This window comes from Aspergillus fumigatus, chromosome 5 (assembly GCF_000002655.1).
Source record: "Aspergillus fumigatus Af293 chromosome 5, whole genome shotgun sequence".
Classification (NCBI taxonomy): Eukaryota; Fungi; Ascomycota; class Eurotiomycetes; order Eurotiales; family Aspergillaceae; genus Aspergillus; species Aspergillus fumigatus.
The window spans coordinates 971,696-997,864 of NC_007198.1; the positions used below are offsets into that span (position 1 = coordinate 971,696).

Consider the following 26,169-nt stretch of genomic DNA (forward strand, 5'->3'; position numbering starts at 1 on the left):
ATTCAATAGCTTCGAATATCCCGCTGAGTCTGCAGGCTTACTTTTCGACCCAAAAGGATACGCTCATGCTTATCTAGCTCACATATAAGGGTCGAAACACCCTCCTCCTGTTGTTCCTCATATAAACGAAGCTTTCTTAATGCTTCCAGAGCCTCATCAAGTGATATTTGCGGTAGAACCTCAAGCTCCCCCTCAGAATCATCATCAAGCTCTGGCCCATACTGAGCTAGAATTTGGCTGTCAATATCATCAGGAGTATCCTGGATAGCTTCCTCCACTGGGTTAAGGAATGTATTAATATCCATTAGGTCCTGGATAGGTGTAGAGACCTTAAGGAGAGAGAATGCTTTCTCTATATCATCCAGAACTGCTGGATCAACAGGCTCTTGATATGATGGTTGAGAATATAGAGCCTTTCTAAAGCAGTTCTGGATTACCTGTCCAGAAAGATCAAATTCCCAGCTCTGGATTCCCCATCGAATTGCTCTTAGAACATTCATTGAGGCAATTGGATCATGATTGAGCTCAAATTCTTGAAGGATAAAGTGAATCCAGTATCGTTTCCAGTATGACTTCCAGCAGAAGATAATCCCTTGATCAAGAGGCTGATATCGGCTTGTAGAGTTCGCAGGAAGCCAGATAATAAGGGTATTCTGTAGTGGATAACCACTAGATTGAATCTCTGCCACGGCAGCTTGATGAGCAGAGAAGTTATCCATAAGAAGGACAACATTTCGACCACTCATTTGTCTATCAAACCAACGAAGGAATTCTGTAAAGATTGGTGTTGTAATCCAGGCTTTCTGATTACTCCGCCATACAAGGTTCAGATTCCGTATATTAACACCAGCAGCTTGGAAAGCTCGTGGATTCTTTGCTGTACCAATAAACCATAGTGGTAGCTTCTCAGAGCCATCTGCATTACAGCAAAAGAGGGCAGTTATCCGTGCTTTATCTTTCTTTCGACCTGGAAGTTGACGTGTTGAAAGACTTCGCGCAGGAGTCTTCTTCCAAAAGAGACCAGTTTCATCACAATTAAACTGGTCCTTAAGGCTATAAGCACTCAAGACCTGTTTAATCTCAAGCATCTCCTGATCTGCCTGAGCAGAAACACTTCCCTCTTCTCCATGTTGTCGATGCCATCTTACTGACCTCCTTGCTTGAAAGTTATGAAGCCAGCCATTACTGAAAGTCGGCATCTCTTGCCCTGGGTAGATCTTCTCCCAGAAAAACTGAGCCTTTTGTCGTATAATCTCTGCAGAGATAGATATTTGTCCCTCCACACGTATAATCCACTCAAATAAGGCGTTCTCTAGCTCTGGCCAGTTCTCACGGCGTTGGCGCTTTGCATCGCGGGAAGGGAGGGAATCGGCATCAAGATAATCGTATTTGCGGGATAAAATATCAGAGATAAGACCAGATGAAAGAGTATGATCATAGGTATCCTTAAACCATTCTCGAAGCTCTTTCTGTGTTGCCTTTGGATAGAGGCGTTTTCGAGCACGTAGAGCAACCTTCTGGGAGGTTGAGATAGACTTCCTTTGTGGCATATTAGCTAAGGGAGCCCCTTGATATAACGAGATTTTGTATGGGAAGCTGGGGAAAATTAACGAGACTCGCTGTAGCGAGGGATCTCGTTATTTACATGGGAAAATAATTGAGGCAAGGGGTTGCGCTCGTTATATCGAGGTTCTCGTTATATCGAGACTCGTTATAACGAGGTTTTACTGTAACTACTATTCTTGCTTACATAACCCTTTGGGGTCAGGTGTAGACGGTACAGCTTCCTTGATCATCTAGTTGCGACAACAACACTATCTCGCCCACCCGGTTTTTCATGCGAGACACCAAGCGATATTGATTGGATACTGGAGAATCAAACTGTCCCAGGTATATTCTCGATAGTCGTCCGATTTCTACCGTCTACGAGCTCCAAGGAGTTGCTTTGATTCCCGTCAACCGGCGTTCTTCTCCCCGCAGTATGGCCGACGAACACTCCCACTCAAGGGTCGAGCTTTACGACTCGGGTCTGACGGTTCCCTCAGACTCGGAGATATACTCTGCCAATCATGAAGTTTCATCACCTATGTCGGCATCTAGTTCGCCCCTGATTCTGTACAAGCCTCCGTCGATCTGGGGCATCTTGCGGGGAGCAGCGATCAATTTGATCCTCCCTTTTGTCAACGGGTTGATGCTGGGATTTGGGGAATTGTTCGCACATGAGGCTGCTTTTCGTCTTGGCTGGTCTAACACAAAGGTACGTTCCATGAAATCGCTTTGAGGGGTACAGTGTCTGTGTCCCAGTGAATATCCGCCGATGCACATTGATTCATCTCCAACGGAACTGGACTGATCATTGCCTCGTCCAGATCTTCCCTACTTATCGGCGGTCAAGGCCCATGGGACCAGGCGTGGAGATTCGCGACCTTCCATCGCGGCGCCAGCCTAGAGCCGGAAGTCTGCAAGATACTACATCATTGGAGTGATTGCGCGCTTTCAGGCACCAAATATAGATTTCTCTCTGCGAAAATTCTTGATATCCAATGTTCGTGAACCATCAGTTGTTTGTTCATTCCCGTGTCTTCAGCATGGGTTGCGTATATGTGTACATAGATTCCAAAAGGCACCAACAGAAGGTCAGATTGGACGGCGTCGGGGCGAAGCAATTCGACTTCTGCAAAACGAAGACACGGTCCATCTTTTTCCCGTGCATTGCGAGTATGGAAATATTTATCTAAATCAAACGATATTCTACCCAGACGATAATCCTCTTCCTCTCGTGTTGCCTATGTAGTATTCGACGTATTCTGATATCAGAATCAGGAACAAACTCCGGCCGCCCGGCAGAAAGCAGATCTTGGCGCGAAAAAGTCCAAACTCCGCCAGTCGGCAACGGATATAGCCGTTGTTTTTCACTCTAAGACGCCGTCGCTCGTGAACCACTCGGTATCTCCCGTGGCCAAATATTGCAATGCTAGCAGGGGCTGGTTTGAAGGGGCGTGGTGGAATTCCCACCATTGCTCGACAACATTTGACTCCTTTCCCTCGCTCCAGCCGATCAGTTTGTCGCCCAATATCCTCTTGTCCGGCGGCAAGCGAGTAGACGTTTGGCTGACTTGACTCGCTATACTGCAGATCTCTTCGTTCAGACCACAAAGCTCGAGATTCCCTGTGCGCTATGGCGGCCCTACCCAGACACTTTCCGGGAAAATATCATGGAAGCCCGCCTCCTCCATTCCCGGTGTCATGTCCGCAAGATTCAATTCAACATCTTCTGTAACGGATGCCGCCGCGAGTGAGCATTTGTCGGGCGCTCCTACCGATACAGGTGTACCTGACCTTTCTGATTTATCTGCCGCTGATCTTAGCTCAATCCCTGAGCACATCGGATACCTCAAAAACCTAGGACTCGACTACGGCTGGGGCCCGTCCTCAATCATTCAATTTTTCATTGAGCATATCCACATATGGGGAGGCTTGCCTTGGTGGGCAAGTGTCGTGGGAACCGGTATTCTCCTCCGATTAGCACTCCTGTATCCTACGCTGGGCGCTGTGGACACCTCGACCAAAATGCTCAATATCAAGCCCGTCACGGAACCTCTGCGTCAGCAGATGATTATGCGTGGAAAGGAAGGCAATCAAATAGAAATGTTGAAACTACGAGCCGAAATTCAGAAGCTTCACCAGGAGCAAGGTATCGTGGCATGGAAGTCATTCATTCCCATGCTTCAGATTCCCTTCGGTTTCGGTTGCTATAGAGTCGTCAAGGGTATGGCAGCCTTGCCGGTGCCCGGGCTGACCCTGGAATCCGTCGCCTGGCTGAAGGATCTTACCGTTGCCGACCCATACTTCATACTCCCCGCTGCGTCGGCTTTGTTCATGTACCTGAGCATCCGGGTAAGTCGAAGTTCATCCTTCGGGCTACTGGCTTGGTTACTGACTCGGGATGTCTTCGTCCTGTGTAGAAAGGAGGCGAAAATGGCGTGAACCAGCTCCAGGGCACAGCATTAGGCAGGCTTCTCATGTTTGGATTGCCTGCCTTATCCTTTCTCTTCATGGCATTCTTCCCCAGCGCCCTCCAGCTCTATTTCGTGACGACTGGTCTTTTTGGTCTGGGCCAAGCCTACCTTCTCAGCTCTGACACCTTCAGAAAATCGATGAACATCGCCCTCCCTGTAAGGCAGCCCAAGAACGGCCAGTCCCCGGGTCGTGATGATTCGCAGCAGAGCAAGTCGATCCGCATACTTCGTGAGCATCTGGAGGCCGAAAGAGCCAAGATGATTCAGGAACAGCACAAGTCGCCCAATAGTTTGGAGATTAGTTTTATTGATCGCGCCTTGAACAATCTGAAGGAAGCCAAGGAGAACATCAAGCGTGAAACGGCGGAGAAATTGGACGCTGTTCGTGGTCAGGCCCCTGTGAAGAACGCGGATGGAACTATCGCCGAACCTCCTCGGCTTGGCGAGAAGGATCTCAAGTTGGCAGCCGACTATGAGAGGAGGAGGAAGGAGGAAGAAGATTGGAAGCGGGAGGAGAGGAATCATGCTCGCCGCGAGGCTCACCTGAAGGCCATGGAGCTCGAAAGAGAAAAGGCGCGCTCGGCATTCAAGGTCAAGCAAAGGTGAGCATTGGTGTAAAATTCTTCTCTCTTTGTTTTACTGTATCAGGTGTGACGGTCTGTCTGCAACTGTACAATATGAGGCGCTTAATCTTCTTGTATTTTCTCCTACGGTATAGGATCATTTTCTTGGAATACAGTATCTCTTCGTTCATTATCCTAAAGAGGCTACTTCGCCAGCAAGCTTGGGCTGCAGTTGCAACAGTGACGAGAGCTTCGGATTCAACCTCCAGCAATGGACAGCCTTCTGCCATTTTGAAATAACGCGAGATACTACGCAGCGGCCAATGCCAGGTCGCTCACCCGAGACACACGCTGAAAGAGGCTTGTCAAGATGTGCAAGAGCAGAATGATGCAACCAAGAGACAACGGCTAGTCCTGAGATCATCCCCCAAGAAGACAAGATCAACAAGCACACCTATTCAAGGTTTTCATCCCCAACGGGCTCGGGCTCGTGCTCATGCTCATCCGACGAGGTCTCGATCTGTTCGAGTTCCGGAACAGCCTCCACCCGAGCAAGTCTCTCCTACATGTTGTCAATCAAGCACTATTCTTGCGAAGCTGGGTTCCAGATCCCTACCTCGATGATGAACTTGATCTGCGGGTAGAAGACCTGGTAATCGTGTTCGGCACTCATCTCGTAAGGAGTCAGCCTGTGGATCCTATCATATTCTTGGAAGTGTGGTTGTATACGTACCGGGATCAAAACGTCTTTGAAGCTGTCCAGGGTGAGGAGATCACCCAGCTCTTGATAGTACCTCACCATTCCGTCTCTGAAGGACTTGAGACACTTGGTACCTTCATCGAAAGTCATGGGGTTCTGCATCGCACGCTTTTCAAGGGTGTCTTGGGTTGCGTACAGATGAAAAGCTGACACAATAGTGAAGGTCTAGACGATCTCGAGTCAATGTCTGCTAATGGTAAAACGAAAGCAAGGCGACTGGGATATTACAGAGCTGATGGTCATGGTAAACTCACTTCGTGCAGCTGAGTGAAGTCCTCGGAGCAGTGTGGCCACCCGTCAATGATGAAGGTAGTCGCTCCAAACTCCATATGCCTTTGGATTTCCATTTTCACCAGACGAAACAGCAATTCGGGCGGCACAGATCCCTCTGTCTCAATGGCCTGGACAACCCTCAGCCAAGCGAGGTATGGACCTGTCTTCCCCAGACGCTTGATCGTCTGATCGGGACAGATGTGAATGCATCCAAGCTCTGCGGACACGTTTGCTGCGGCAGTGCTCTTTCCCGCAGCTGGGGGTCCTATGGAGATACAATCTCATTAGTTGATCACTATTTCACTTGACTAAGAAGGGGATTCTCCTGAGCCTACGCTTTTGCATGGAAACTTACCGAAGAGAAAAATGAGCTTCGCACTCCTGACGTCCACGTTGTCACTCGGAGCGATGTCATTCGGGACCTCAACTGGGATCAGAATACCGCCTCGGCGATAGGTTTCTTCATCACACGTCCAAGCGTCTCCATTATTCGAGTCCAGCTCAGACATAGGATGTTCCACGCGCTGGACATGGGTTCTTCTGGTCAACGAAGCGCCATTTTCTTCACTCTGGCTCTGGGCCGGTTCCTCTATCTCAGAGATTTCCTCGATCTTATCAGACATTTTGAATAGAGGGCAACAAGCAAATGCAGTACGACAAAGAAGAAGACAAAGAAAAGGAGAATTCACGTTAAAGACCTGTTCACATGTGTTGACTGTGCAAGAACTGAAAGAGAACAAGTACCGCATCCCGGAGGAGAGATGGAGATGACTGAGCAGTGCAGGCTAGGATGCTTGATTCTCCCATCTTCACTATGAAAGAAGAACCTTCACTGCCATGGAAAACCGTCAAATCAGATGAGACGATTTGGCTGAGTCGTTAGATGCCCATATCGCATCGTCAGGCAACGAGCGTAACCGTTACGCCGAGCCCAAAGGCTCTTCTCCCACAACAAACGATGTGTTCTAATAGCATCAGAGAGCAACTACCTCCTTCTCACCGAGCAGATATCACTACAGCATAGTACCGTTCAAAGTCTTTATCTGAAGCATCCAGTCCTGTGAGCATCATACCAAACCAGAATCACACACTTCCTTCAAGGTAAGTGAGCAAGGCACCATCAAACCACCCTCAACGCTGCAAGAGAGTGACACGGACCAAACAATCACAGACACAATGAACAAAACTTCCACTGAGCTAATCGCTCTCAAGTCCCCCATGGCCAAGCACTCCAGCCTGATCTTCTTCCTCCACACGGCCGCCAAGATCATCATCCTCCTCGCTATCGTGGATGTGCTCAGAGTGCTCATCCGTCAGGTGCAGGTCTACCTTGATCAGCAGGCACGCGAGCACAACGAGATCCACGGCCCGCAGAGAGTTCGTCTTGTCCGTCGCCGTCGCCGCCTGGACGACGATATCTTTGGATTTCCTTTCTAGGTCTAGGCCTAGACTAGCAGTGGCTCGACGCGTCTGGCTTGGTGAGCTCGCTATGTCTTTAGTAGAAGAGGTCTTTGCTAACTGCGTTGAGGATAGGTTGGGTTGACTTGACAATAATGTGGTCATTCAGGGAAGAGGTTTCGTTGATGTAGGGAGGTGTTGCAGTTGCCGATGGGTATCAACCTTTCAGAGAGTTTGGAGAATATGTATCTCGCTGATCTCTATCAGTCTAGAGATAAATGAAAGCATATGCCCAGCCAAGTAAGAATAATTCAATTGCCCGTAGTGTCCCTATCTTCCAGAACGAGCCTGTCAGTAGCCTAAGTACGTCTACATTATGCCACCCGAGCCATCATTACGGTAAATTAGAGTAAGTGTACGTACAACCAAAGTGCTTTGATCATGTCATCATTGTCAAAAAAGTAAGAGAGAATAAGGAAGGCAATACTATCGGAAGATTCGTCTTCCTCCAGCACTGCCCGCATTCCAGGTGACTGATCCCCTCACTCCCAAATTGCCCATACTCGAACCCGAGAACCCGACACCACCACCCTCGCCATCACGCTTGTACCGTCGTAATGCCTCGCGAAGATGAGAAGGAAGCAGCTGACCCCGGTGAGGATTAGGCGGCGGCTTGAATTCCCTTTTCGGTCGTGCCGGAGGGGGTTGCTGTTCTTGCTGCTGCTGCTGCTGCGGAGGACCAGATACAGAAGGCGTGGACGGTTGCGAAGCCTGCTGTTGCGGCATGGGAGAGGATGACGACGGAGGGATTGGGGTTGAGCGATTGCTGTCCGAATGCTCCTTCTTGACCGACGTCTGCGGCTGGCTCTGTCCCTGACCCTCCCTCGCCGCCGCTTCAGCTGCCCTGGCCTCGGCCTCGGCCTCTTCAGCGTCAAATGCAGCGCGTGCGGCCTGATCATGGGCGATAGCCCACTCGGCCTGAACGGTCCTCGCCTTCTCGATGATCTCACCTGCAAAGACCTTGGTGAAACCGTTGATGGTGGTCACGACACTGGCAGGCACAGATTGGGACAGCGCGTGGTTGACAATTCGCCGCAGCGTCTCCTTGCGCAGCTTGGCCCGTTTGAATAGATCGTATCGCTCTGACTGAATCGGATTGAACGCATCCACCAGTAACCTTTTGTCCCAGTAATCCAACGTCAGCATATGAAACCCACGGTGTCAGTAACAAGGCGAGAGAAACATACGCAAGGTTCTTCTTCTCGGCCTCCGTATCCGTTACCCCTTCCTCACCCCTCAGGAGCTCCCCCTCGTCATCAAAATCCTCATCCTCATCGCCCTCCTCCCCGGCCGCATCCCCCCTGGCTGTCCCCCCAGCCCGTACAGACATCCCATCCGCATCCACAGACCCCAGCCGCGTGTCCCCGCGCAAACTCGCCGCATCCTCCCGCTGCTCGCGCTCCCGCTCCTTCTCGGCTTTACTCTTGCGCCCGCGTTTCCCCTTCTTCGCCGCCCCTAGGAACACCCCGTCCGCGCTCGTTCCGCCCAGACTACCTGTGAAACTGCCCGTCACACTCCCCGCGTCGCTAGTGGCGCTGAATGCGCGTTGGTCATTGTCTATACTGGCTGGGAAGGACGTCTGCCGGAGGGGGTGCATGCGTGGACGTTTCGGGTTGGAGCCGAGAGGTTGTGAGGCCGAGGAGGAGAGGGAGGGTCGTTTGAGAGGATTTGTCGGCGTTGGGTGAGGTGGTGGTGATGACATTGTGAAGTGTGTCGTATGAGAGAGAGAAAAAGAGTAGACAAAAGAGTCAAATATGTGAGCTCCTGTTAGGGGGTGCTTTTGGATGCTGGGTTTGATGCTCGTCTTGTCGTGAGGTTGCCTTGTTGGTTTGATATTGGTCGGCCGTCTAGCCGACTGATATTGTTCTGTTTCTTCCACCGAATTGACCGTAAGACTTAAAGAGAAAAAGTGGGTCTATATTCTTCTTGTAGTTTAACTATGAGAAATTCATAGTCAAGCTTTGCGCAGTGGGTTGTTGAAAGTTGAATGTCGTGTTGGAGCTGTGATGCGATCCCAACAAAAAAGAAACTCCGGACTGATCTGGCACGTCTGCCAATCCGTAATCGATACCAGTTGGCGTCGGCCATCAACTGGATCAACACATTCTACTACGAGTCTACCTTCTTGAACTTGGATACATATCCTAGATATATGTTATAAAAAATATTCGCATACGACTGAAAGAACGTATGAATACGAATCATATAATCACATGATCACTGCAAACGCTCGGGTAGCTCAATGCAAAATCAGAACAGTAACGACAGTACAGGGAGTCAATGAGCTTTGTACACGAAACGAACGCTCATGTTGTCGAAGGATACTCTGCGAGCTCAAATGAAGTGAGCACAGGGCTGTTCAGCGAATATTGGGCAGACGTAGAAAAAATGCAGAATGAAACCATTTCCATCTCAAAAGAATGTCCAACCAAATTCCGCAAGCAAAAGATTATCTCAACGTGCTATGGCCTGTTCTTCAAGATCTCTCCTCTCCCAGCCGAGGGGCCCCCCCTTTCCAGTCCAGGCGTTCATAATAGCGGAAGACAAGCTCATAGCCGTCGAGGTCGTGGACAATCCGGTCCACTCGGCGATATCCCTCCACATGTTCCATTTTGGCGGTCCGACGAGCGGCCAGGTACTTGGCTTCCTTCCACTCGTCTTCGACCTGGCTCAGCGCTGGCTTGGCCTCGAAGAGAGTCACGCTGAAGCGACCAGGCTTGAAGATGTCGACCACTTGCTTGATGATTCCAGCGGTAGTCTGGCCGTTCTGCGAGTGCGGTACGTTGGTCTCAAAGGACGCATATGAACAGTGCGGCTCTGGAGTGACGTGTACTGTGAAGTAGTGGGTTCCAGCTTTTCCCTCAGGAGGCGGAATCACGCCGTTGGCGGAGAAGCCGCATGGTGTAAACAGGTAGGCATCGATGCGCGAATCGGGATACTTCTCCTTAGGATACACAGAGGAAAGTCCACAGGCTTCAGAGACCACGGTTCCGAGCGCGTGACCCTCGGTAGTCAACTCTGGAGGCAGAACCTGGCTTCCGTCGGAGTCAAAATCGCTGATATCGGAGGAAGTGTTGCTGAAAACATCAACATGGCCACTCTTCTCCGAATTTGAGTTGCGATAACGGTTCTCCGCAACGGCAGTGGCATTCTCGAGGTAGAACTGCTTGGCGTTCTCCTCATCCAAGTCGGTCATCAAGACTTCCAAAGTCTCATCCTCCGAATCAGTCTGCAGAGCAGCGCCCTGGGGTACACTGAGGACCTTGGTCTCCGTTTCCGTAAACTCGGTCTTGGCTCCCGGGCTCGTTGGCGGGGTGAGCATGGTATGAGGTTCAGTCAGGTACAAGTACCAGTGCTCGCCATTCATCTTGCCAATCATGTAGGCGCTGCCGTTGAGGAAGAGCTTATCCATAGTCCGCACTTCATCTCTCCAGCTGCGGTGAGGGCCCCGCTGGCGGTCGGGGAACAGGAAGTTCTTGCGGCTGTAGAAGACGCGGTAGGGCGCAGCGGCGACGGAGATTCCGCGAGAAGGGGCGGTAGACTTGGGGAAGCCACCGAACAAAGCGGCAATCTCGAGAATGCGTGGGAGACCAGACAGAAGAGTGGTGGTACCACAAGTCTTCAAGATGAGTTTGTGAGGCCAAACGAACATGCTAGACTCGGAGAGCAGGTAGGCGTCCACATCCTCTGACGAAACAATCGAGAGGACCTGGCAATTGACGAGATCCAACATGTCCTTCCAGATCTCCTCCGGAACAGCCTTCAGACCGGCGGGCTGCGCTGGACCTAATTCCTGAGCGGAAGGCGCGAACCACACCTCCAAGAGTTTCTCTGGACCTGTAGACTGTCAGCCTCTGTCCAGCGCTGCTCTCACACGTGTCACCGGCGTCAACAAACCTTCAAAAGCATTGGTAGAATCAAGATCCTGCGTTGCCTCGTAATTGATCGTCAAGGACGGAGTTCCGGCAAAGGAAGACGGCGAAGCCGTGTAGTTCTTGGGGATGCCGATGTAGACCATTTCCGCTGATTGACGTAATGAATTGTGTGACGTATGCTGGTGCAAGACCGATTATTGAGATGAGGAGCAACGCAGTGGTGTATATGTAGTTGACCGTAGACACAGAAGCCTAGGAAGCACTATCTGCTGCCCAGACGAACAGGGGGGCTGTGTCCGCCTGAGAGAGAAGGCCCTTGATCGCAATGAAGAGAATGGCACACAGGCCAGATGGACGAAATTAAGGCAAGCTCGAAAGGGATGCTAGGGAGGGCGAAAGGATAGGGAGAGGAGGAAAAAGCCTCTTGAAAAAGGAATTGTGACTATATGCCGAGCACCCTCGTACTGGAAGATACCGATACCGGTCAAAGTATCGGGTCTAGCAGACGAGAGTATCTGCTTTTTAATTTTTTTGGAAGGAAAAGAGAAGATAATTGGAAACGTGGAAGGAGATGACACTAGACGTAAGTCGTGTTATCGAGGCCTGGAGGAACAACTGAGTCAGTACAGTGCACTGTGTGCCTGACGAGGGGGGTCATGGGCATGGTGCGATCGGTAGCCCCAGGCACATGGAATTGGCACCTAAGAAAAACAGACTTACTTTGCTGGCTTAGACAAGAACCGCAGCAAGTCCTTTGGGTTCATGGAAGGCAAAGTCAAATCGAGCTCAAAATAGCACGACGTAGCGCGAGGCCACAGCTCTGGACATCTGCGAGAGCAAATATACACTGCAAGTATCCGAGAGCGGTCGCCTTTTTATGCCAGTAAATCAGAGGATGGCAAAGACAGAGAAATAATAGCAATAAGACAAGTTTCTCACAGTGTCTGGGATATAAAATTGATGAATTTGTTTCCGTCGGGCAGAGTAGGCAGCCGTTGGAGGTTGACGGAGGTTATTATTTATAGTGGACTGACTGTGGGCAGAGCGAAAAAGAGTGGGAGAACGGAGGAGGAAGAAAAAAAAGTTGGTTCGTGGGGCGCAACGGACGCTAAGACTTGAACTACTGCAAAGATTGGGCTGGAAGAAAGAACACTCCAGTCGTCAATCAAGAAGCCTGGGACGTTGGATTATTTTCTTGCGACCGAAACCGTGGGCATCTTGAGAATATCTTCCAAACGATAAATGGATGCTTCAGAGTACCCTCCTTGAACTCGTAGCTGACCCTTTGTGACTTGACGCCGGATTTTACCTCCGCCCCCCAGAGTCGATGCCTGGGGCACCCAAAAGACTGTCGCACGACACAAGGATTCTAGGCTCATTCTGGTAGGCGGTGAGATTCAGTTGACGTGATGACGTCGCCAGTCTCAGTCTGATCACCTCTTCTACCCGAGCTTTGAATGGATGATTTCTTAGATTTTTGGCCGATAATAAACAATAGACAGAGCTTTAGACAATTATATTCGGCTCTGAATAATTTTCCTGTCTCAATTCGGAAGAGATGTTCCCACTTCGTACGCCACGAAACGCCAAAGCCCAATGAAATCCTTCCCGCCGCCAAGATGCAAGGCACAGCTGCAATATTAATGACTCAGAAGAAAACAGATTCGGTAAAAGAGGAAAGGCAGAGGCACGAAAGGAAGCCAAAAGTGGGCAACTGATAAGTGTCTCAAGCTTCGAGAATAGCATAGACCATCTGCACCTCTCCCGCATCCGCGATCCTGCTTGCGATGATATCCCCCACCTTGGCGTTTAGTCGCTCGCGGAGCTCGTCCGTCACAATGGCACCGTGCCCATTGGCCAGAGTTTTACGGCCCTCCCGCAAGGTAGAAAGGACGGCCAACAGTGCACCCAGCACCTTTTCGGCCTCTGGTCGTCGAGGATTGTCTTCTGCCATGCCGTCCGCGAGAAGGGTCGCGTAAGTTGATAGATTAGGAAGTATCAAGACGCGAACAGCTTCGGTGCCACCGACAGCATGCAAGCCAATAATCGCACCATAATGTGCTCCGAATGGTTTTGACGGATCAAGGAAAGTCTTGAGACAGGAGCGGGCGAGTCGAGGTGTAAGTGTATGCGATGAGTGAGAGTATTTCTTGGAGATGAGGCCGAGGAGAGAACCGGCGAGGTCACGTAGAGCAAACTGTTCTGATAAGTCTGCATTGCCACCGAGCTGTCTGCCGATCAGGCAGGTCAGAATAGGAGGAACAAGGGACGCGATCTAAATTTGGGTTAGCAGAGACTCCCATGAAAGGCACTTCAAGAAGAGTAGCCGTACGTAAGGATCCACATATAGCGACTTGTTCTGCACCAGGGCCTCCGCCATGTGCATGACCTGCGTCAGCACAAAAATATCCTTGAGCCCGTGCGTCACCTTTTCCGAAATGAACTGTACAAAGTACGGCACAAGCTGATGCAGTCCTGGATCCTCGCGCAGACTGGCATAGCCCGACGTCCGGTACTCTTCGCTCGACTCATCCAGAAATGCATTGCAGACTTTCTCGAAGTAGAGTTGAAGTTCCTTGGACAGCACATGCTTAACCAGCGGCTTAACAGCCACGTCCCCAGTGCCGCTCATCGCCGCCAACGTCGAGTTGGCATTGGGCCCCTTGGCGGTCAATTCGAGGTTCCTCGAGTCGGCAGCGGTAGGATTCTGCGGAATGGACGGCTGCACACCTTCAACGGCCAACCAATGAGCTGTACAATAAAACCAGTCAGCACAAAACACAGACCTAAAAACGACAGCTGTAGCACCAACCAGTAAAAGAAATCTCCCTCGGCACCTTGGGCAATGGCGCATTAATCAATTTCTCAAAATCTACCTCCTCGTCCTCGACGTAGAACAACGGCTGCCCGGGCCCCAGCGACGCCTCTCCGAATCGCAACGGCCGTGTGGTCTCATATCCATACAGTGGCTCCACGTCCAGAACCCGCAGCGCCTGCGCAACATCCTGCGTAGTAAGCAGCGTCCGGCGACTGTGTCGCATGAACTTGAGAGCCTCTTCGAGGACCTGCGCGATGCGGTATTCGACGTCACGCGCGAGGTTCTCGGTCACGTCGTTGCTGAGATTGACGATGCCGACGGACTCGGCAACGTCACGAATGTTATCTGGGTTCCAAACTGACATGGTGAAGCTTGTATTGTTCGTTTTTAGAAGCTAGGGTGAGGTGCGAGCGAAGTCAAGCTCGTGAGGAGTAAGGTAAGGGCGGTTGTGACAGACTCGAACCAAGTATCGTATCGTAAGTTGGAAAAAGTAACCCTGATCTATTAAAACATGCGGGATGATTTCTGAGCAACAAGCCGCATTCTGACAGTTCAATGCACTTGGCTCGAGGTGATCGACTGTAGAGAAAGATGAGGGCTTAGATCGACCTGAGCAGCTCTTGCCAACACCGAAAGTGTTGCGGAATGCGGAAGAAACTGCGGCTCTGGTTTCTCTGGTCTACCATACACCAGCTACTGCTCCTCTCCATGTGATAGTGATCCCAAGATGAGAATACTTACAACTACAGGCACAGAAAGATCATCCAGAGTGAAGTTTATATATCATTATTAGTATTAATTAAGTATATATGATCTAGTTATAAACTGTTTCTACTCCTTTCGCAAAAACGCAGCAATTCCGAGGTATCAAATATGCCCACATAAAAACGAGAACAAAGCAGTCTACCTATCCTCCCGGGTATCATGTCTGTTTCCCCTGGTCCATTCCTTTTTATTATGTCAAATCCGAGTGTGTGACGGCCTCATCACGCTCACTTAGCATCGGCAGCAGGAGCTTCCTGGACAATGACATCAGGGTCAGCCTTTGGCTGCTCTGGAGCTGACTCAGGCTTGGACTCCTCCTGAGCGGCCTCCTCCTTGTTGGCCTGCTCCTTTGACTGCTCCGTGGCGGCCGGGGCGGACTCGTCCTGAATGAGGCTGACGGTTCTCGCTCCCTCCTGAAGAGCAGGGGCGCTGCCACCGTAGACCTTGGGGAATTGGTCCTTCAGAGAAGGGAACTCGCGAGCCAGATTGGCACCGTTGGAGATGGGGTGGAATTTGCGAGTGGTGTTCTTGCTCAGGAAGACCTTCATAGCGGCAAACATCCAGCCCATGATGGCAGGGACATTGACGAAGAACTTCTCCCGGAGCAGCTCAGGGTAAGCAGTGGTGAAGACTTCAATGGTCTTCTTGGTAGCTGCTTTGATGGCAGGATTCAGGCGCAGGAAGCTCACATTCTGGTAGTCATGGACCTGAATCATCTGGTAGGGGTCCTCGCCATCGTAGTCAATCACAGAGGTCGCCTCTGCCATCTTCAGCTCCTTGACTGCCAGCTCCATAAGCGCAACACGCCACTTGACAAACCTACAAGTGTAAAACAATGATTAGGATCCACGGGATATTAAAGTTTCCTTCGGCAGATGTACTCACTCGTTCATATCACCAAAAGTGGTGTTGATATCCTTGACACCACCGTAGATATTCCAGGTGACAACAGTCTCCGCACCATTAGCTTCCTTGTAGGTGGTCAAATAACCCAGACCACCAAACTTGGTCGCGCTGTAGCTGGTCGACTCAGCGAGCGCTGAGGGGTTCGTCTCCTTGCGCCACTTCAAGGCCTTGGTAAGCTGCTCCTCAGCCAGCTTGACATTGCCCTCGTTCGCGCGCAGGAACTTGATCAGAACGTTGACAGTGGGAGCATCGTTCGAGTCCTTGAGGGGGACACCCCACATTTCTGCATGGCCGCTGCTGGAGACAATGGCAGGGAGACGCTCGAAGAACTGTGAGAGGGCAGGGTTTTTGGCAAGATAGGCTGGCTGTTCCGGCTGCTGAGCGACAGGCTTCTCCTCTTCGGCCTGGGGCGGTTGCTGCACTTCGGCGGGAGCCTTGTCGGCCTCAGCGGGAGTCTCTGCGGTGCCGGATTGGGTGGCAGTGGTTTCAACGGCAGGTTGCGCGGTTGTGGTTGCGGTCTTGTCCTCTGATTGTGGCTCCGCAGTCTCGGTTGTCTCCTTGCGGGTGTCAGTGTTGGAAACGACGGCAGGCTGCGAGTCTGCGACATCAGAAGCAGGAGCAGTAGTCTTTTCGGGCTGTTGGTCGGCCATGGTGACTGACATGAAATAATAGGAAGGTCAGGAAGTGCTAAAATGACTATTGACAGAATGTCTTGCTCAAGAAGAGAGCCTTTGGGCTGGTGGGTGGGAGAGAAGGACAGAGAAATCCGAAGATTGATGCAGGAAGACAAACAGGAATCACATGCAGCGTCACGAGATGGTAAATATAGATGAGACAAATTCCCTATCTACTCCTATTCCCTTCTACAGAGTACATATACTGCGTAATAATGTCTGTCTTGAAAATAAAAAATAATGAATAGGATGCTTCCCTATCCCCTGAATTATTATTATCCCGTCCTTCTGTTAGTCCTTCTACATCCACCTTATAGGTTCTATTTTTACCAACAGAGTATAGGTACTCCGTTAGGTAGCTATGGAGTAACGTATAGTACACCCCTTTTCAGCACAAAACAAACATTCGGACCAGCCAGCAATTGACATGTCAACATCAGCATGTCAGACATGATCTTTCCGTCTATCACTTGTTTGCTGATGAGAAAGACAGATGGATACATAATTGATCATCAATCTCAAACGAGATAATCGAACGGTGTCACTCCACAGGATCAATACAATCCTTCATGAAGCCCTTGGGTAATTACGCTCCAGCGATGTCCTAGGCTACCGACTAGTTCCTGTGTAAGATTATCTACACAGTCTATATACATTCAAACAAGAAAATTGAACCCAGAGACAATTAAATTGACTCCACCGAGATAATCAAGGCAAGATGTTACAGTTGTCACAGGTAAAGACAATGATCATCCGCAGAAAAGGAGGGCTTCTCTGTCAATAGCCCCGGAGTAGTCTAGATCGCACCTTATTATCCCTGACTTAATGACTCAAACTCGATTCGCCAAAGAGCAGAGGGACTAAACAAGTGGCAATCTATTGCATGGACCGAGTCCTACTTACCCTCAATACACATACAATTTCACATACACATCGTCTATCCTGACCGAAAATCTGACAGGGACGGTGGGGTTTCTTCGTTAAAAAATGAGGAGAAATGGCCTGGTTGGGAGCTTCACTCTCAAGCACCCTGATACTCTTCACAACGTAGAAAAATGCGATCGCTGGGGAATATACACTGACAGAAATAAGACACAAGCACTCATCGAAGGTGGGAATCCACGGTCGACATAATCTTATTGAGAACCGCGAATTGTGAAATTCACTGGGATCATGGCAATCGTGGTGGGTTTACGGAGCCATTGTCGTTGTCGTCATCATCATCATTATCTTCTTCCATCTCGTCCAGGTCTTCGGGATGCCTGGAGACAGCTAGAGTCAGTACGGGCCAATCCCATCAGAAGAAGACGGCCACTTACGCCAGAAGTTTCTTGATATTCCTCATCTCATAATGCTTTTTGCGCATCTGCTCAAACTGGCGATGCTTCTCTTTGGCCTCTTCTGTCGTCATGAGATGATCCCCATCCGCACCGACACCGTTCTCCTCCCCTGTGCCGACTACAACATGTTTGTCGCTGCGGTGCGACTCGTTGCTCAGACTGCGCTCGCGGATGATCCGATTCCCCTCTCCGCTGCCCACCATGTATGACGGCTCTTCGGGCTCTCCGAGTTCCAGGTCGGGAATATCATCTACGGAGATCCCCTTCCGAGTGCCCTTCTTAGTCTTGTCCAGTTCATCGACCACCACGTCCTGCGCATCGATCAGGCTCTCCTCTGCTTCTGCGAGTCGCAGTTCCTCGTCATCCTCGGCGGGATCGTAGTGCGGAGCAAACGGTGTCTTCGGCTCGTCGATCTTCATCTTGGCTGTTTTCTCCTGCTCGGTCAGGTACAGGTTCGCTTCGTCCCACTTCAAGCGCGGAGAGATCTGCTCGTCATGGCCGCGGATGCTCGCCAAGGATTGTCGTCGAGAGGACGACCCAGCGCCCATGTTGGATGACGACCGGCGCCGGCCAGCATTCTGAAGTGTGTTCTGCAGGGTAATTTCCTTCGTATCGACGTTGTCCATGCGTGCTGGGTTGATGAAGAAATTCTCTGTCGCGTGAGCTGTCTGAGGGACATTTCCGCTGGAGTTCTTGAGAATGCCTGATTGTAGCGGATTCTTCTAGTCAAAACAACGCTCAACGTCATTTGAACCATGTAAGGAGAACTTACCCTTGGGCCGCTTAGGCACACCCTCATGGTTATGCGCCATGGTCATCATCTGTGTAGGAATGACGTCGAGTTGAAGAAAAGAGCAGCGGGGAAGACCAAAGAAACAGAATACAAGGGAAACTAAGAGCAGAAGTTGAAGGCAGTGGTTGGAAAATAAGAAGGGAAAAAAAAAAAGAATGGAGACAAAAACAAGTATCGACGCTTTCCCAAGCCAGACAACGATAGAGAGTGTCAGGTGCGATTTCAGCCCAAATCAACCAGCAGTCAGAGCTGAGTAACACCCGAATGGAATGATGCTGATGACAGTGGATGATTGTTATTTTGGGTTTCTTAGCGGGGTCTTCTCGGCCTCCCGAGTGACCCAAGTCAAGCTAACGGTACACGGAGAATGGTCAGTGCGAGATTTCAAGGTCGTTGGAGATTCCGGCGACGTTCAGATTAACAGTCTGAATTTTGTGGTCACCTGAGGGTAGTACCGTAGAAGAAGAAGTGAGACACACAAGGAAATGGGCTGAAACTGTCTATGTCTGTTGTCGAACGAGATGGATGCCAGAGGTATATACCAGACAAGAGTCAGGTAGGATAGGAGGTACCACCCTTCTCCTAGAGACTCGGTGGGTGAAGCTCGTGGGGGGCAACCAACCGGATGACGTCGACGGGCAAATACATCAATGCACCACCCTCAAGAGGGTAATAATTCTAATTCATCAATGCTACATCGAGGTCGTATGCGTCGCGTAGTCTACGCCTCGATCGCAATATTCTGGCTACTGACATATTTGATGAACAAACCTTAACGAGAGTCCAGACACTTCTGTATATTCACCTATCATGCTCGTCTCTAGTACCAGGGTCCAGAAACAAAATGCCGCCAAACCTATATATATGTCTTCCAAATCCAATACACGGTATTCAACTCCAAGCATTCAAGCAATCGGAGAGAGTAGATGGTATAGGGTCAGGCAAGTATGCAGATCGCCACCCTCAAGACAAAGGCCGTGACCAAAAAGTCGAATACCAGGAGAAATGTAGTAGAACCAAGACCTCTTGTCCAAGCGTGCTAAACGAGTGTCCCAACCTGACATGCTAGAACGATACAACTACAAGGAAGAAACGCAGGCGGCCGAGATGCTCTAAGCTCGCAGAAATGAAAGCGCAGTATCTGCACTAAGAATCAGCCAGAAGTAAAAAGACCCGATGTGGAAATGGTAAGATATTAGGCTCGGGGAATAGTAACAACAACCATAGCGTGGTATCGAACAAAGAAGAAATGTAGCAAATGTAAAGAGTCCAAAAGAGGGAAAAGAAATGATAGCACACAAGTCCAATCAAGACATGACCCCGGGTATTGATGCGTAAATCATGCGATGGAATCAAACTCCTCTCGTTCGCGAAGCCTGTTCCGCGCGAGTTGGTCGCCTCCGTTGGCTGACAGCTGCATCCAGTGCAGCGCCAGGCACATGCTCTGCGGATCAGATTTGCTGTCCTTGTCACGGCGGTACATCATCTCAGCCTTGAATGTATCTCTGGGGGAAGTAAGTGGGAGCGTGACACGAGGAAGAAGCTCCGGATGGGTTAAATAGAGAATCGCCAGCTCCCGCTGGGCGACAGGATTTCCTTCTTTTGCGGTGATGATCCACATCCCTGCAGCATCCTCAATAGCGTGGCTCGGTCGGGCGTTGAAGCCAAAGGGTTGAGGCACATGCCGTCGGCTCAATTCCTGAGAGACAATCCTGTCGGCAATCTCAACCATGCTGTTGCAGACTTCTTCCTTGAGACTTAACGCTGCCAAGCCAAATTGCAAAAAGGCGGTTCCACTGTCGGTTTTATTGAGTGTCTCGCTGGGAACGAATGCTGAAATAAATTGTAGGTCTCGGAAAAGAGTCTTGGGCTTCACTTCTAAGAGAAGGCTACGCAGCGCGTCCACAATTTGGTTCTCCGTAGGTGCGGAGTATTCCGAAGGCCGAGAGTCCAAAGTAACAGACTCGGCTGCTGGAGACGTCGGAGTTTGTAGGAAGCCCTTCTCGGCTCCACGGAGGGTTCCTACTTCTGAGAAGCTATGCCGTGCAGCTCGTTTGCCATGGAGTCCGAGTTCCCTCGAGTGCGTACGTTCCTGATCCGCATGTGCATAGGCCTTATCATTATCCACGTTCAAGGATGCAATGACCAATGCTCTCAAATCCCGCAATGCGTTTAGCTTGACGAACGGGTTCCCGTGGCGCGAAAATATCTCGATCAATTGGCGGAAAACAACTCCGTACGAAAATGGAGATTGATCTTCAGCTGCTCGAGCGCTCTCAGACATGGGCACTGAGGTTGTATCATCCGACTCTTGAGCCCTTCCCGACAAGGGCGGCCCCAGAGACCTGCTTCTTCGGCCCCTGGACTGGTAGTGTCTGGGTATTTGGCGGACTGTGCGTGCATTGCACTCTGCATAGAAGCACTGGATCTTCTCTCGCTTCTTCATTTGTACCCGGATTCGCTCTTGGTCCAATGCGTTTCCAAACCAGGCGTCTGTCTCGCTTCCACAGCTCCAGACGGGTGAACCCAGATCACTCAGAAGTAGACTGGTCAGAGCCTGTTTTAATTCGTCCAGGAAAGCGGCTTTGCCTTGACCTTTGAAATCCTTCTGGGGAGCCGGCTGAACAACGGTCTCACTGAGCATCGACGGCGGGCGGGAGTAGAAGCTTGACGCACTTGCTGCATAGGGCGCATTCTGATGTGGTACAGACCAAAACGTACTGTATGTGTCAGCTGTTGATACGGAGGTTGCCTTGGAAGGCGAGTCTCCAATCGAAAGTCCATCAGCAGGAGAGGGGTCTCGGGGCATCCTCCACTTATCGGAAATCGAGCTTTGAAAGGAGGATTTGCGATTTAGTGGCGGCAGGTCTTGAGTGTATCTGGAGAAGCAATCGGACGAGCGGAGACTGCCGCCAGAGGATTGGGAAGCAAACGACAACTCTTCACCAGCAGTGCTCATTGGGCGCAAACTTGACGAAGACAGGCCAAGGAAGCTTCGGTTGCTGGAGCCTTCGAACTTGACTCGCTCCTTTTGGAACAATTCACTGGCCCAGAGAACAGGCGCCTCGGCCATTGTATCACCGACGAGTCGGTTGATACTAACTTTGACCTCATAGCAGAAGCGGTGAATACGCTCTTCACCCTTGCAAAAATTGTCGATATTGTTCTGTGCTAGCCATTTCCGAGTCAACTCAACTTGTTCATCAGACAATTTATTCGGGCCGCCTTGGCTGCTGGGTGCCTTCATGACATTCATCACTTGCAACTCTGGCTTTTGCAGAACGGATCCTCCCAATGCGCGGGGGCTGCTGCGCGTTCGACGGTCGCTGGTAGAGATTGGTTGATAAAGACGAGCGGAGTAGACCATCGTCTTCAGTGCCAAGGCTACATTCCTTGCGTCCTCGTACCGCATCGAATTCTTGACGTCGGTCATGTACCACATCTTGTTTCGCAACTTCGTGATGGTTTTGACCATCTCCTTCACAGTTCCCTGCAGTTGCCACAAACTTCGATCCAGTGCCACAAAGTCGGCTTCGCAGCGCTCGATCACGGAGTGAGCTACCCGGAGCGAGCGTGAGCATGCCGTGTGCATAGGTTCCAGGATCCAAGAGTCATCACCAAGGCGAGAGGGTACGTCGGCGATACTGCGACGGAGCTGACGACTAGCGTTCCACCAATAGTGGGCACCCATAAAATCAGAATTATGGTAGCAGTGTGACATGACCTGGTTGAATCTGCTCTGCAGCGAGGAGGACTGTGAAGGGGCCATTTGGCCCCGCTCCCCGCAGTAGTCTGAGCGATCTCCGGTAGGGTATTCCCGGACGAGCTTGATGATCGCTGTGTGGAGAGCCTCGAAGTTGTCCTCCATGCCTAGAGTGGTGGACGGACAGGTATCAGCGGACAAGTTCCCAGCATCGCTGAGCTGGCCATCGGCGAATAGACCCCAGACTAGGCGATGGCCGCCATCGGTGACAGAGAAGATGGCCCATTCTTCCGTGGAGGGGTATGCAAGACCGGGACGACCATCAGGCTCGACCAAAGCAGACAATTCAAAACGGATACGGTCAGCGTTGCGACTCAGGTGATCTTCTGAGCAAGTAAAGAAGTGAATGTCTGCGGAGGGGAATGCTGTTGAGGAAAGTTGTGGAGAAGAGCCACCACTCAGATTACCCCGGTAGAACCCTGGTTCTGGGACGGTATTGGTACGTCTATCAGGGAACGACTGCAAGGAGCTGGGAGACAACGCAGATGATGCGGCGCAGGGAGTGGGAGAGCTACATGCGGGGGATGTCGCTGTGGGAAACAGGGCGCCCAGTAGGGTTAGCACGTCTGTAGCAGAAAGCATGAGAAATGCGCATGGTGATTCTTGATGACTCTTGGGTTGTGAGCGCTGGGCAAATTGCATGTTGTCGTTGTCCGTTGTCTGGAACTGATGAAGCATATTCTCAACATGTTGCCGGACCGCAGGACGAGTCATTGAAAAGTGATGCCTGTCGGGGAGGATCAATGAGTTGGAACAATTCACTCTTTTTTCATCAGAAAGTCCAAAAATGGTAGGACTTACATTGAGCGTAGAATAGCAAAGACCTGCGAATATGCCCGAAGGGCAACCTGGCCAAGGAGCTTTTCTCTGGCATCTTTTCTGATATGAAAATCAAGAAGAAGTCCGAAAGTCTAAGAAGAAAGCAGAGATCAGTTCCCCTCCCCAAGTCCAGAAATCATAACATTAGAAGACGGGCTGGAACAGACCTCGGGATAAGCCAGTGCCCCAGAGAGAAATTTAGGGAAGAACCACTGGAGGAGCAAATACTCTAGAAAACGGGCACGACTGTCCGGAGAACCCAGTTTCTGCAAAATGGCGCGAGCAAACTTGAACACTGTATGAGGGAAGCCTGCGTCTGGGTCATCAAGGAGTTTGAATAGGGCATCTACAGCAGAGGCGAAATATTCCTCAGCAACGTCAGTTTTCAACGGATCAAGGGACCCCGCGTCAAAACCCAGTCCGGCTGGGGTTTCGATATGCTCCAGGAGGAACGCGCCAGTCTGGAGGATGTCCATGAGGTAGAGCTCGAACTTTGGTCTGGCTTGCCAGGCACTGCCCATGGTCCAGGATGAGAGGATGTGGCCAATGAGGGGATAGAACCTATTGCCTCCTTGGGTGATAAGTTCAGAACAAACAGAAGACCAAACATCCAAGCGCAAGCGAGCCTCTGGGGTATCAGAGTCCAAGGGAGTAGCAAAAACATTGAAGACCAGGTTGGAAATAGCGTCTGTTCTCTCAAAATTGACAGCATGATCTCGGAAAGGAACGGATGCAGCAGAAGCGCGTTTAGGTAGAGAATACTGGTTCCGTGAACGGGCCGCAGGAAGGAATGTGTGATCACCAGAGTCCAGAGATGTGGTTGACGTGGATAATAAGGCATTCAGCTGCGCGGACGTCAAACTGCATAATCTATCACAAAGGAACTGAGGGTTGGTCCGGACCAACTGCAAAATCCTAAGAAGATCGGACCTTGACTGAGGGCTGAGCTGAAGGAAAAAATCCGGGGAACGCTCCACAGTAGATTCCTGCGCAGATGACCAGTCTTCCGAAGGGTCCTGCCTGTAGAAGTGGTGACGCATGGCCAGGTCATGGGAATCCTGGAGATCCAAGAAGGTATGATACAAAGCCAGGAAGTTCGCCTTATCTTCATGTTTCAGACTTTCGACTAAACCGCGCTGCACGACGCCTCCAACGCGAACCAAGCGTGTGGAGATACCAATGGATATCTTGGTGGCATGAAGACGGTTTTCCAGCGTTTTGCGACGCGCTTGCTTGTGCTGGTTTTGGCGGTAGCGGATTGCAAAATCCTCAAATGAGACCTTGGGGGGCTCCGTTGATATGGATGGAAGTGTGGGTGTTGTTGTTGGTGGTGGTGGTGGTGGTTGATCCATTGCCTGGCGGCTATCCGAGCGCATGGGAGCTGCTATGAATTGCGCACTGGAACGGCCCGAGTCCTCAGACTCACCTATAGTCAGATCAACCTGTGAAACGGAGGAGCGATCAACGCTCCCGTCGTCGGGAACCAACAGCATGGGCGACATGCTGGGAGTTGGAGCAGTAGATGGCTGAGGCACCGAAGGGGAATCTTGCGCGCGGCTCGCGGTATTACATGTTGCAGTAGCCTGAGATGATAGGGGTAACAGGTCTGAAATAGGGATGTTAGTTAAATCAAAGTCGGAAATCAGCGCCTCAAAGTAGAAAAGAAAAAAGACGATTATTAGCGGGAGGGTCTGAACAAGGGGGGAGACTTTTGCATGTCACAAGAAGAAGGGATTCGCCCTCCCGTCCAATTTAGATTTGGAATAATTGGAGGCAAAGGGATAGGGTGTACTCACAGGTCACATAAGAGGCCAGAATTGACGGTAGGCCATCGCGTTGGGCATCGAACATGGTGTTGCCATGGACAGTGCCCCGGCCACCCAGCCTAGAGAAGACTTGAGATCGCGAAATGGCTCGGGCGCCTGAAACCTGCTCCTTAGCACATGATTCTCCTACTGAACTTGATGAGATGGTAGACCGCTCCTCATCACGATGTTGAGGATTGTTCGCAACTGCCGACCGCTCCAGAGTGAGATGAATAGCTATGCAAAGGCAGCGAGTAAGACGAAGCGGTGGACGCGAGGAAGCTTGGGGATTTTGTCGCGGTTATACGAAGAGTGATGGTCAGAGAGGCGCTGTGCTAGTGTGATGCAGGAATCCAGAAAGAGGGTGAAGCTGTCAATCAATGACAGTGATGATCCGTCGTATGGGAAATAGGCAGATAATTATTGTGAAGGATTGAAGAATCAACAAATAGTCCTCTTCTACCGTAGTATGCGAGCTAAAGGCCTAGAAGGCTGGTTTGCAGAAGAGGAAGTGGGAGAGGTGTAGTTTATTAACAAGAGAACAAAAAATCAGGGGACCCGACGAAGGAGTCAATACCTAGGATAGATAATGGATGAGACACGATTTTCTGTTTGAGGATGGATGCTTGACTAAGGACGTCGAACGTTAGAAGGATGACATGCAGGCAGACCACAGAGGGGCAAGAAACAAAAGAAGAAAAAGAAATGGAGGACGAGTGGATGGATAGATCGATACTGGAGAGATGCAGTGGTGACTCTTGCCGACAAATCAATAATGCTACTACTGCTGCTACTGCTTCTGCTAGGAGGGAATGATCCTAGCTGGAAGAGGGGCCAGATAACGTGTGGCCCTTTCTTGATGGTTGCTGAGAGTTTTATCTAGTGTAGGGCCAGCAGAATTCCTGAGTCAGAGTCGCTGTTCTGCAATAATACTAGAAATTATTGCCTCGAAGCCAGAGTGGCTGTACTTGGGTTTGCTACTTCGCCATCAATACCTGAGTAATAAGTACACAATCCCCTCCGTACAGGAGTAAACTAGACTACGAGGGAAGGAATTCTTCGATAACCTCCGCGAAAGTCGGAGACGTTTCCCACTCGGTCGCCTTGCAGATCGTCTAGAGGCAAGATGATTCTGGTCCGGTCGCAGATCGTCCCTTCTTGACTCGACGGATGACTGGAGATGGCCACGAAAGCGCATCGGCGTCAAATGAGAGGAGTTTTTACTGGCTGACTCTGGAGTGACTAGGTACCTCGTCTATTGTAGTTTCCTATGTAAGCACCTTTCCGCAGTACCTAGACCAAGGGTGTCGTATCCTGTCATCGTGCCACAGACCGATGGGGAGCGTTGATGCTTGAAGGGAACGGAGTACGGAGTACACAGGAGACAGACCTGGATAGTTGATGTGTTGGCACTGCATGCATGGCGGGTTGTCCTTTTTCCTGCCATGATTGGTCAGTCCCCCTCCTCATCCCTCCCACCAGCTGTCTCTTGACTCTCCTTTTCCTCTGGTGTTTATTGAACACCTCCATAAAGATGG

At 50.7% G+C, this 26,169-nt stretch overlaps 10 protein-coding genes across 10 annotated transcripts; 2 read left to right on the forward strand and 8 right to left on the reverse strand.

Annotated features, from left to right (window-relative positions):
- Window positions 1-2: 2 nt before the first annotated feature.
- Window positions 3-1,732, reverse strand: AFUA_5G03620 (uncharacterized protein; the record flags this gene model as incomplete). The annotated part of the gene is made up of 1 exon (XM_077804745.1): window positions 3-1,732. Exon 1 carries the CDS (start codon window positions 1,548-1,550, stop codon window positions 3-5), a length of 1,548 nt encoding a protein of 515 aa, XP_077660883.1. The 5' UTR covers window positions 1,551-1,732.
- A 28-nt stretch (window positions 1,733-1,760) lies between these two features.
- AFUA_5G03630 (TOM13-domain-containing protein) lies at window positions 1,761-2,766 on the forward strand. The gene is made up of 2 exons (XM_742888.2): window positions 1,761-2,257; window positions 2,370-2,766. Exons 1-2 carry the CDS (start codon window positions 1,982-1,984, stop codon window positions 2,484-2,486), a joined length of 393 nt encoding a protein of 130 aa, XP_747981.1. The 5' UTR covers window positions 1,761-1,981; the 3' UTR covers window positions 2,487-2,766.
- A 104-nt stretch (window positions 2,767-2,870) lies between these two features.
- Window positions 2,871-4,903, forward strand: AFUA_5G03640 (membrane insertase OXA1). The gene is made up of 3 exons (XM_742887.2): window positions 2,871-3,061; window positions 3,136-3,897; window positions 3,966-4,903. Exons 1-3 carry the CDS (start codon window positions 2,972-2,974, stop codon window positions 4,623-4,625), a joined length of 1,512 nt encoding a protein of 503 aa, XP_747980.2. The 5' UTR covers window positions 2,871-2,971; the 3' UTR covers window positions 4,626-4,903.
- Window positions 4,904-5,036: 133 nt separating this feature from the next.
- On the reverse strand, window positions 5,037-6,888 carry AFUA_5G03650 (adenylate kinase family protein; the record flags this gene model as incomplete). The annotated part of the gene is made up of 4 exons (XM_742886.3): window positions 5,971-6,888; window positions 5,597-5,880; window positions 5,199-5,507; window positions 5,037-5,144 (listed from the first exon to the last, which is right to left on the reverse strand). The coding sequence occupies exons 1-4, from the start codon at window positions 6,362-6,364 to the stop codon at window positions 5,037-5,039; spliced, it is 1,095 nt and encodes a 364-aa protein (XP_747979.2). The 5' UTR covers window positions 6,365-6,888.
- A 415-nt stretch (window positions 6,889-7,303) lies between these two features.
- Window positions 7,304-9,128, reverse strand: AFUA_5G03660 (transcription initiation factor TFIID subunit 11 family protein). Its single transcript, XM_742885.3, has 2 exons — window positions 8,261-9,128; window positions 7,304-8,190 (listed from the first exon to the last, which is right to left on the reverse strand). Exons 1-2 carry the CDS (start codon window positions 8,773-8,775, stop codon window positions 7,500-7,502), a joined length of 1,206 nt encoding a protein of 401 aa, XP_747978.2. The 5' UTR covers window positions 8,776-9,128; the 3' UTR covers window positions 7,304-7,499.
- A 421-nt stretch (window positions 9,129-9,549) lies between these two features.
- AFUA_5G03670 (adenosylmethionine decarboxylase SPE2) lies at window positions 9,550-11,091 on the reverse strand (the record flags this gene model as incomplete). The annotated part of the gene is made up of 2 exons (XM_742884.1): window positions 9,550-10,910; window positions 10,971-11,091. The coding sequence occupies 2 exons, from the start codon at window positions 11,089-11,091 to the stop codon at window positions 9,550-9,552; spliced, it is 1,482 nt and encodes a 493-aa protein (XP_747977.1).
- Window positions 11,092-12,674: 1,583 nt separating this feature from the next.
- AFUA_5G03680 (TATA-binding protein-associated factor TAF6) lies at window positions 12,675-14,130 on the reverse strand (the record flags this gene model as incomplete). Its single annotated transcript, XM_742883.1, has 3 exons — window positions 12,675-13,223; window positions 13,281-13,699; window positions 13,761-14,130. 3 exons carry the CDS (start codon window positions 14,128-14,130, stop codon window positions 12,675-12,677), a joined length of 1,338 nt encoding a protein of 445 aa, XP_747976.1.
- Window positions 14,131-14,758: 628 nt separating this feature from the next.
- sfh5 (CRAL/TRIO domain protein) lies at window positions 14,759-16,099 on the reverse strand (the record flags this gene model as incomplete). Its single annotated transcript, XM_742882.1, has 2 exons — window positions 14,759-15,350; window positions 15,417-16,099. 2 exons carry the CDS (start codon window positions 16,097-16,099, stop codon window positions 14,759-14,761), a joined length of 1,275 nt encoding a protein of 424 aa, XP_747975.1.
- Window positions 16,100-17,282: 1,183 nt separating this feature from the next.
- On the reverse strand, window positions 17,283-18,272 carry AFUA_5G03700 (PP1-complex regulatory subunit GLC8; the record flags this gene model as incomplete). Its single annotated transcript, XM_742881.1, has 3 exons — window positions 17,283-17,373; window positions 17,431-18,154; window positions 18,224-18,272. The coding sequence occupies 3 exons, from the start codon at window positions 18,270-18,272 to the stop codon at window positions 17,283-17,285; spliced, it is 864 nt and encodes a 287-aa protein (XP_747974.1).
- A 1,311-nt stretch (window positions 18,273-19,583) lies between these two features.
- On the reverse strand, window positions 19,584-24,328 carry AFUA_5G03710 (uncharacterized protein; the record flags this gene model as incomplete). Its single annotated transcript, XM_742880.1, has 3 exons — window positions 19,584-22,734; window positions 22,809-22,918; window positions 22,994-24,328. The coding sequence occupies 3 exons, from the start codon at window positions 24,326-24,328 to the stop codon at window positions 19,584-19,586; spliced, it is 4,596 nt and encodes a 1,531-aa protein (XP_747973.1).
- Between the last annotated feature and the right edge of the window lie 1,841 nt (window positions 24,329-26,169).